Source organism: Notolabrus celidotus, unplaced genomic scaffold (genome assembly GCF_009762535.1).
Source record: "Notolabrus celidotus isolate fNotCel1 unplaced genomic scaffold, fNotCel1.pri scaffold_45B_arrow_ctg1, whole genome shotgun sequence".
NCBI lineage: Eukaryota > Metazoa > Chordata > Actinopteri > Labriformes > Labridae > Notolabrus > Notolabrus celidotus.
In genome coordinates this window covers 4,771-15,000 of record NW_023260265.1, presented here as the reverse complement: position 1 = coordinate 15,000, position 10,230 = coordinate 4,771, and the positions used below count along the sequence as shown (strand labels likewise).

The window sequence follows — 10,230 nt, the reverse complement described above, 5'->3', positions numbered from 1 at the left end:
TAATCACTTCAATGCATTCAAATAGTTTTTAAGTGTTCAAGTGTACAGACCAAGTGTTATAACATGCATTCTGCATGGTCTTTATGATTTCCTGGTGGGGGGGTTTTTGTTGTTGTCAGGATGTGGTAACTTCAAAACTAACCTGACAGAAAACATCATACTCAAGATGGAGATCACACCTCTCTACCTGCTGCTCTGTAAGTAATATTACTTTACTATAATAATGTATGCTTCCTGCTCTCCTACCAACCAGTCTTTGAGATTGATCATAGTTCTAAAAGAGACCAGGCTAACATCCAATCTGTGATGTTTTATTGCACTTTGTGAAGAATGTGAATCCACTTGTCAGGAAGTGAAATACTGAAGCTTGATCACAACTCTTTGGTTTCATAGACACATTGCACCCTTCAGGGTCTCAATGTGAAGCACTGAGATTTGTACTGGATCTTTAAAGAAACTGCTCAGCTATGCGGCGCGTTGAAAGTTGTGTTACAAAGTAGAAAGTATGAGTTAGACCAGTGTTTTTCAACCTTTTTTGAGCCAAGGCACATTTCATACATTAAAGAAAATCCAGAGACACACCACCAACCAAAAGTTTTACAAAATGACACGTTTAGTCTCTAAGTTTATGAATCTATTGATCTAAGAGAGGGACTTTGGCTACTTCTTTAACTGTCAGGGCGAAGCATCTTATTTACAATGTCTTCTGCAGGTAGTATTAATGTTTCTGCCACAGTGTGTGGCTTTTTTGATTTGGCTACAAGTTCAGCTACTCAGTTACTCAGCTTTGAGAGCGCTCACAGACACAGTTGTAGTTTTTCTCATAAAAGTTGCCTTTTCCACCGCCCATATTACGCTCTTCATCCAGGTTAGAATTTAGTCCAGGGCCCAGTTTGGAGTTTTCATTTTTCCTTTTTGAATATTTATCCATCGCCGTTGTACGCCTACGTCTCGTCACATACACAACTCGCACATCATTAATTCTATTGTCTTAAATTAACCAGGTCATTAGTGTGCTTTATTGCCACACAGTGGGTGGGTAGTGCAGGTCAGCACATGGAAGAGTATTGAATTACTCCGCCAGTCACTACACTGCAGATACAGACGCACTACATGGCAAATTATTAGCAGTATATGAATAATAGTTTTTTGGGAATAATTAAGTGAAATTGGAAAATGTCCCACGGCACACCTGACGATCTGTCACGGCACACTAATGTTCCACAGCACAGTGGTTGAAAATCCCTGAGTTAGACCATGTTGAGAGGATGTCAGACTGAAACACAGGAAAAGCGTTTTAGGTTTATGCCTGATGATAAGTTGAATCAGGCGTAGGGATGAGTACCTTTCACATTTGAACCGATACGGTACCGATACCCGGTACCTGGGAATCGGTACCGGTACTGAACGGTACCAATTTTCTGTACTTTTGTGTGTTTATGTGGTAATAAATGTTAATTTGTTTAAAGGCCCTGTGAGGAGTTTTGAACTGGCTGAGAAACAGACTGAAAATGATACTGATGCCTCTTTATGACATTCAATAGCAAACAAGTCCATCAGCAGCAACACTGACACCTTCTCTGTAGTCATTTTAATGCCTGAAACCGCCCTGAGGGGGTAGGTGTCAGACCACATGATAGACCTCTTGCTTCAGAATCAGCCTTTATTTGAATGTTTTCATGGAAAATAATCACATCGCCTGATAAAGTTGTCTGTTAAAAGACAACAGGATGAGGTTTTTGTTGAAAACACTATTTTTGCATGTAAAGGACAAGAGATAACAGGTATCACTTTGTCCACAAGGGGGTGCCAGAACCTATACAAAACAAAAGTTCCTCACAGCAGCTTTAATAATAAAATCTCAAAATTTTAAAATGTAACATATTTATTTCATTTAACATGAAATGAACAGAAACAGGATAATATAGGTGATTAGATATATTAGCTGACACGTGCTCGTGGCGTCTAATTGCTCTTTCGGGAGTTTATCAATGAACACACGTGAACGCCTGCGGACGGGAAAAAGTCAGTTCTCCGTCTCTTTATAATAACAGGACACACAGCTTACTTGTTGGGCATTCGTCCATCTCAACTTAAGGGGGGGGAGGGGGGCGTGGTGCAGTCTGTGGCCTCCGTTACTGTTCAACAGTCTGATGGCGGTGGGCACAAAGGAGCGCCTGAAGCGTTCAGTCTTGCACCGTGCTGGAATGATGCGTTGACCGAACGAGCTCCCCATCAGCCACAGCTCATCATGGAGAGGGTGAGAGGGGTTATTAAGTCCATCAACCTCCTCTCAGCCACTGACTCCAGACTGTCCAGATCTAGGCCAACCACAGAGGACATTAGTTGTGTCGAGCTATTCAAATTGTTCTCATTGATTTGCTTATTGCAAACTGTTGAAAGTATTGCAAACCTAATTTGCAATGGGGGTTAAATAATTTTGAATGCAACTGTAGATGATCATATGTAAGTTATTTAATGAGCTTTAACAGCATAATCACTGAATGATCACATTCTGAAACATCAGTATACGTGGACACAGCTTGACTCAGCTCATGATGATTTCCTGCAGCCACACTGAGGGTCACTCCCAACAGACTTCAGTTCTTTCAGTATGAAACCTTCTATACGAAGTGTGAACCGTCGACCAACTCCAGCAGAACCTGGACGGTGAAAAGAAACACCTCCTTCAGCAAATCTGAGCCGTGTGATGATAGCTGGGGGATCCTGGGTCCATCTTCCTGCAATATTCGGCATCCTCATAAATCCTTCTCTGGAGCATACTGGTGTGAGTCTAAGGAGGGGGATCGCAGCAACATTGTCAACATCATAGTGACAGGTAATATGGAGTACGCACATGTTGTATTCTGCTGTATCAGAAAGAACAACCTCCTTGAATCAGGTATATTTCTATATTTCAGGAGGTGTTGTGATTTTGGAGAGTCCAGCTCTTCCTGTGACAGAGGGAGATAAAGTGACTCTTCGCTGCTCCTACAAGACAAAAGGGCAACAAAAAGCTACATCAAAGTTTCCTGCAAGTTTCTTCAAAGACCAGGTCTTCATCGGTAATGTTTCAGCAGGAGAGATGGTCCTGCCAACCGTGTCCCTGTCTGATGAAGGCTCCTATAAATGCAAACACCCCTCCAAGAAGGAGTCCCCGGAGAGCTGGCTGGCAGTGAGAGGTGAAATTCTGCTTTTGAGAGTTCTGCAGACATCACTTTATGTTTCATGTTTAACGTTCTTCTGGTTGTGTTCTTCTTCACAGCTCGGCCTCCACAGACCCTTACTGCTACTCCTACTCCTCCTCCTCCTCCTTCTCTTTTTCACTTCATGTCTCTGCCCAACCTGGTGTGCATCATCCTGCTGTTCATGCTCTACACAATCATACTCTTTGTGTGTATACACGTGTACCGCCAGAGGGCTCGAGGTAAGAACTTCCTGATACCTGTGTGTGATGGACATAGGCAAGGCAAGGCAGCTTTGTTTGTATAGTGCATTTCATACATGAGGGCAACTCAATGTGCTTTACATGACAACATTAAAAGCATTTGTAAAATTCAGACAAGCATAAAAGAGCACAATTAAAATGAAAAGAAAAGGAAAATTAGAAATATATTAAAAATGACTTTCAAATTTTAATTTAAAGTGAGTTAAAATGAGTTAAGATATGAAGGCAGTGGGAAATAAAAAGGTCTTAATCTTTGATTTCAAAGAGGTGAGAGTTGGAGCAGACCTGCAGCTTTCAGGGAGTGTGTTCCAGATATGTGGAGCATAGTGACTAAACGCTGCTTCACCATGTTTCCTTCTGACTCTAGGGACTGAAAGCAGACCAGTACCTGATGACCTCAGAGGTCCAGATGGTTCATACAGTAGCAGCAGATTAGCGATGTATCACATTCAGGTCTTTATAAACCACCAGCAGGATTTTAAAGTCTACTCTCTGACAGACAGGAAGCCAGTGTAGAGATCTAAGAACTGGAGTGATGTGGTCTACTTTGTTGGTCCTTGTTAGGACTCGAGCAGCAGCATTCTGTATGAGCTGCAGGCGTCTGATAGACTCTTTAGGGAGTACACCATCAGAATGGTGTATGTTGTACACAACCTGAAATGATGTAAAATATGAAATCTCAGTTTTAGAGACAGTTGGAATGATCAATAGCCTGAGAAGAGTATCCACAGAGTAATGATAGCTATAGTGATTAACCTCAACAAACATCATCAAGCTCAGAGACAGGCTGCGGTGACACATGCTGCAGCTTGTGGCTGGAAGGTGAACAGTTCTCACAGCAGCTGAAAAACCAGCTGAAAACAGGAAGTCAGACTGAATGTGTTAACCATAGACTGTATAAAAAATGGACGTAGTTTCCCTGACGTCACCCGTCTGTTCCTGAGCGTTGTTTTGAAGCCAATCATCGGCCTGAGCCATAGTGGTCATGCAGAACTCAACCAGGCAGAGTGTGACATAAAGAGGCGGAGTTTGAGCCTCCAACCAACAGCTATGTGTTCCTGTCCGCGAGTCAAGTCAGTCATGTCCTTATTTGGGCAAAAACTCATAATCTTATGTGATGACATATCATGCAAAATGGACTTTTTAATGGTTCTCTCCCTGTAATCTGTGTCCCTGTCTACAAACCCCCTGAAAAGTCAAAGACTCCATTCTGCCCCTGTTCTGATTTCTCCACCTTTCTGTAAATGTGTGCTGAAACCAGCCGTTTCAGTTTTCAGTGTTTTTCATACGTCACAACGCCATCCGGTCTGTAACAGGAAGTCAGAGCTCGGAGCTTGTTCAACCCATAGACTGTATAAAATACAACTCAACCCCTCCTCCGTTTTTCATTCCCTGCACACATGTGTGCTAACAAGGAGCTTAGGAGGGAGGCATGCTAGTTGTATGTGTGCTAACAAGGAGCTTAGGAGGGAGGCATGCTAGTTGTATGTGTGCTAACAAGGAGCTTAGGAGGGAGGCATGCTAGTTGTAGGCTGTCTTAATAAACACAAAGGTCGCTTTGACTCCCCACGTCTGCAGATTTGAAGATCTAGTGGATGATTTTTAGTTTTCATGGAAAAGTGCTAGCGCTAGTTAGCATAGCCACATAGCTACATGTTGGTAGCTGTGTACCAAGACACACGTCGACATGCTGACAAATAAAACAACAAGAAACACTAAATCTGTGACCAATGGTTCAGAAAGGTCCTGCTGCAGGCGCCTCTCCGTCAGGATCAGATTCTGGATCAGATTCAGAGGGTTGAAGTAACGCGGGTCTGTGAGCAGCCGTGTATATTCAGCCAACATGTAAACATTAGATCAACGTGCCGGACAGCCGAGGCCACACCCACTTCCTGAGGGGGCGTGGTCAGAGAGCTCATTCTCATTTAAAGGCACAGACACAGAAAACAACCTGTTCTGAGCAGGGCTGAAAAAGAGGGGTTTACAGGCAGACCAGAATCTGATTTCAAAGTGTTTTTATGAGCAATAAACTTTAAAGACATGTTTTGGGGACCTCTTAGACCAATATATGTTGATGAAAAAGAGCAGAATATGTCACCTTTAATATCTCCTGAATCGTCGCATCAGAAAAAAAATGTGTGCCAATAGAGAGATTAGCTACGTAGAGCCAAGACGTTTTTTTTAACCAGGCTGTAAACATGTTTATTTCTGCTGTAAAGATCGTCTTCTTTGAATGGGTGTGTATGTGGTTTCTGGTGTTTCTGCAGCTAGCCTCTAGTGGACGCTAGAGGTACTGCAGTTTTTCTTCATATTTTGAGACCGGAGGTTGCTGCTTGGTGTTGACTGTGAAACTCTCTGTGTCTCTTTTTAAACTTCTCTTTCCTGTTTGTCCTGCAGCTCGAGCTGATGCCAAAAGACGAGATTCTGATCGCCTTCCACTGGAATGAAGACAAACAGAACCTCCTGATGAAGTCAACCAATGATAGTAGTCTGATTTTTATCCATATAAGTTTTAAAGTTGTCTGTTCTCTAATTCTTCAATAATCAGCTTCATGCATTAGACTAAAAAAAGAGCTTGATGTTTTATCACTTGCATTTCTTTCTAGAACTACTTCAATCTGTACCTACAGTCATGGACCAAAGTATTGACACCATTGGAAATTTTCCAGAAAATACACATTTCCTCCCAGAAATTGATGCAATTACAAATGTTTTTGTTATACATAAGTTTATTGCATTAACATACATTGGAACAACACAAAAAAAATGAAGAAAAAAGCCAGAAATGACATAATTTTGACAAGGACAATGACCCAAAGCATACCAAAAAAAAGCACCAAGAAATGGTTGGAGACAAAGCGCTGGAGAGTTCTGAAGTGGCCAGCAATGAGTCCAGATCTAAATCCCTTTGAACACCTGTGGAGAGATCTGCTGTTGAAAGAAGGCCCCCTTCAAATCTGAGAGACCTGGAGCAGTTTGCAAAAGCAGAGGGGTCCAAAGTTCCAGTTGAGAGGTGTAAGAAGCGTGTTGATGGTTATAGGAAGGGATTAGTTTCAGTTATTATTTACCAAGGGTGTGTGACCAAATGTTAAATTGAGGGTGCCAACAATTTGGGCTTTTTTCTTCTGTTTTTTTGTATTGTTCCAATCAATCATCAATCAATCAATCAACCTTTATTTGTATAGCGCCAAACGTTATCTTAAGACGCTTTTACAAACAGAGCAGGTCTAGACCACTCTATGTCAAATTATGAACAGAGACCCAACACCAAGACAGGGTAAGACTCAGTCTGACCCCACCTTAATCCACCATGAGCATTGCACATCACAGTATTTAACTAGTTACAGTGGTGAGGACAAACTTCCTTTAACAGGCAGAAACCTCCAGCAGGACCAGACTCATGTTAGACAGACATCTGCTGAGACTGAGTTGGGTCTTGAAAGAGGGATAGAGGGGAGGAAGAGAGAGAGGTGATAGTGATGAGACGAGTAGTAGAAGCTGTTGCCGCTGGAGTCCAGAACGTCCGCAGCAGGAGGACGTCTACGAGACAAGGGAGCTCAGGGACTCCAGAAAGGTCTATGGTTAGTAACTTTAATGGGACAGGAAGAGTTAAAGTGAGAGACAGGCAGAGAGAGGAGAGAGAGGGAAAGACAAAAACTCCAAAAACAATCATTTCAGTTTTTTCTTTGTTTAACTGAAGAAAGTTCTGTCTCTCATCCAGTCATTGATTTGTTCAATGCATTTACTCAGTGTTTGTATGGGACTATAATCCCCTGGTGACTACTACATTTGGCTTAGTGTTGAGCAAGTTTGATGAGGTGTTTAAAAACACCTTCAAGTATTCAAATGAAGAAAACATATCTCCCTTTTTCCTCTTCATGAACATAGATCTGTAAAGCTGTTCAGTGAAAATGTTGTGATTCAAGTAAGAGGCTTTCAATAGCTGCCCTGATGGATCAGACCTCTGTTAGTGATTCTGAAAACAGTTTTCAAGTGTTGTTTTTGGTGTGTAGTGTGATATTATTAGGTCCCTAAGTCAGAGCATTGCTACAGATCAATCAAATGTTTCCCTGAGTGTTTCTTTCGTTTCTCCGTCTTATCTCTGTTCAAGCCTTCAGGTTTTCTTGTTCTTGCATCTCCGTGTTGTTCCCATCTTTTCCTGTCAGGGGATAAAGGGAGAAGATTTTACAAAGAAGATGCTGAAACTTCATTCTTAAGTTCAAAAACTGCACTCAGAGCTTTATTTAGTTTTCCCTTTTTTAATGGAAACACAGGATGAGTTAGTCTCTGCTTTGGATTCTAATTTATATAAACACCTGCTCATTATACTCCAATTAACTCAAATGTTCTCCAGCAGGACAGAACTCATCTTTGGAGTATATTTACTTTAGTTCAGCGTTATTTTTAAGTAAACTTATGACTTTGACTTCATTACACTTCTATGAATGTTCTTGTTTCTCTCTTTCCTCTGAAAAAGTTTTTATTTAACTTTTTAAAGTTTGAAAAATCAGTTTAATATTTCTCTTTCAAAGAGGCTTTGTTTTGCATTTTCTCATTTAATCACATCCTTAATTTAACTATGTACTAGCTACTTTAAGAAATGGTAGTTATTCAATTCATTCATTTTAGTGTTCATGGGAGTTTAGTGGCTCCATTATATGTGCATTTATAGTGTTATTCCAACAAAGACCACTAGGTGGAGCCATTGCTCATGATATGGATACAGCTCCATGGAATTAAAGCCAGTTGATTGACCTGCATGTAAATAGTATTTTAATGGTTTCTGTTGTTTCTACTACAGCGATGGAGTGGCGACCCGTCCAGGGTGAACCTGCTGGGTGGCAGTAAGTTTAAGTTTTATTATTTGTAAAGGGAAACAATGTGGAGAAGATCAGATTAACAGAGAGGCCTGGTCTATAACTTGTTTGATTGCAAACTGTGATCTTCACACTAAACACCAGATGTTGAAGACAGACTTATAAAGTGAACCATCAATTTTTAATCTTAAACATGAAGAGGACTCATGGACTCCAGTTTCACTGTTACGCCGACGACACCCAACTCTACCTTTCCACCAAAACAATCAGCAATAAAATCATGGATGACCACCAATTTTCTAAAACTCAATAGTAACAAATCTGAAATCATCATCATCGGCATTATTATTATTATTATTATTATTAAGAGAGAAGAATGTTGAACTTACTGGTACGTTTGCGCCATACTACATAGCCTTGTCTGACAGCAACAAGAGCAACAAGAGCACCAACAACAACAATAATCTGAAAGAGAAGGGGGAAAATCATCAATGTTTATTCTTCACTGTTACCTTCAAAGATAATATCTATGTTTTACACTCATTCTGCTGCCGTCACACTCTTAGATAAGCAGAAGACTGCGCTGTGTGTTTCTCAAATATTACACTTTGACTAATTTCATTGATTTTTGCGTCTCATATTGTACAACTTGCTGATTTATCAGAACAATAAAGAGGCGTCCTTCACACCCTCACCGGTCTGGTCACCTTCCAACTTGAGGATGTTTCTCAACGTGCACATCAGTGACAGTACCAATTTATATTTTGGAGTTCAGGAGGGTGAAATGTTTGTCTTTACATTTGCTCAAAACCAGCCGGAGTAAGATTCAATCTAGTTTGATACATTTTGATTCCTAAATCTAAAGAATAAAAAACAGCCTGTCTGAATCACCACGGATCAGCTGTCAGGCTCTAACAGCTGTTTGTGTCTTATCTTATAACTCTAATAAAACATCCAGTAACATGTTTTGTTTCTGTGTCCTGTAACTTCAGATTGGTGGTTAATGGCTGAACTGAAGAAGTTTGATGTTTAATTTTAGTAGGTTAACTAATGGAACTGGTTTATTAAGTGTTTAAATTGGTACCTCAGGTAGTCTGTCTTGTTTGATTCATTAAGTTAGTATTAGAATGATTTAACTGGCCTTGTTGACCTAACACTGCTACAGAAAGTAAAGTAATAATGTTATCTGTCCAGACTAAGAGAGATTCACAGAACCTGCATGAGGGAAAGGGGAAAACAGTAATTTTGCCCAGATGCTTGATGGCAACATCTTGTGGTTAGGCTTCCACAGCCCCAAAAAACATGTGGAACCGGCACTCATAGGGGGTAGGTATGGGGCTCAGGTGCGTAGGAGGCCGGGTGGCAGTCGTGGTATTGGACCTGGCCCGGCAGCGCAGGCTGGTAGTGGGGACGTGGAACTACACTTTGTTGGTTGGGAAGAAACCAGATGTGGCGTGGGAGGTGGAGCGGTACCAGCTAGACATAGTTGGGCTTTCCTCTGCACTGCTCCGGCTCTGGCTGGCTCTCTAAATGCTCCAAAATGTAAAGACAGAACTTTTTTTCTTACCCAGGTATGGTTCTGGTTCTCTTCTAGAGTGGGTGTTGGTTCCACTCTCTGTAAGAAAAATTAAATAAATGTTTAAGTTTGTAATCAAATTCTGATATACAGGATGAGCATCTGATGTGCCGGTGATAAATCACAAACAAAATGAGATATTAACTCACCCCGTCTGGAGACTTTCCTTCCTCCACCACTGTTGAAAAATGTTGTCAGTTGTAAGTGTGTGTTTGTGTTTAAAGAGCCAAACACTGCTACAGTGATGTAATACTGTGTTAGCTTAGCTGTACTCACCAAGATTAACTGTAGATTCAGGGTTAGGTTTAGTGCCGTTTTCGTCCACAAGGGTGCAGGTGTAAAGTCCAGCATCCTTTTCAGTTACATTTATGAGCTTTAGTGAAATGTTT

The 10,230-nt window shown here is 41.1% G+C and overlaps 1 protein-coding gene and 1 long non-coding RNA gene across 3 annotated transcripts; one reads left to right on the top strand and one right to left on the bottom strand.

Moving 5' to 3' along the window:
- The first annotated feature begins 110 nt into the window (after positions 1 to 110).
- LOC117809817 lies at positions 111 to 8,292 on the top strand. Of its 2 annotated transcripts, XM_034679334.1 has the most exons (6): positions 111 to 197; positions 2,573 to 2,839; positions 2,922 to 3,182; positions 3,266 to 3,427; positions 5,846 to 5,933; positions 8,250 to 8,292. In XM_034679334.1, exons 1-5 carry the CDS (start codon positions 167 to 169, stop codon positions 5,893 to 5,895), a joined length of 771 nt encoding a protein of 256 aa, XP_034535225.1. In that variant the 5' UTR covers positions 111 to 166; the 3' UTR covers positions 5,896 to 5,933; positions 8,250 to 8,292. The 2 variants fall into 2 exon arrangements, with proteins under 2 accessions (XP_034535225.1, XP_034535224.1); XM_034679333.1 differs by lacking the exon at positions 8,250 to 8,292 and having other exon boundaries at positions 5,846 to 6,644.
- LOC117809819 lies at positions 7,143 to 9,881 on the bottom strand. Its single transcript, XR_004630627.1, has 3 exons — positions 9,833 to 9,881; positions 8,655 to 8,730; positions 7,143 to 7,607 (listed from the first exon to the last, which is right to left on the bottom strand). It is a non-coding gene; the product is annotated as an uncharacterized LOC117809819 (long non-coding RNA).
- Between the last annotated feature and the right edge of the window lie 349 nt (positions 9,882 to 10,230).

Bases quoted from the DNA above. Each gene is read 5' to 3' on its own strand.
- LOC117809817 (XM_034679334.1), top strand. From the start codon at position 167: ATGGAGATCACACCTCTCTACCTGCTGCTCT. The intron at 198-2,572 runs GTAAGTAATATT...GATTTCCTGCAG, and splicing joins ACCTCTCTACCTGCTGCTCT to CCACACTGAGGGTCACTCCC. The intron at 2,840-2,921 runs GTAATATGGAGT...TCTATATTTCAG, and splicing joins TGTCAACATCATAGTGACAG to GAGGTGTTGTGATTTTGGAG.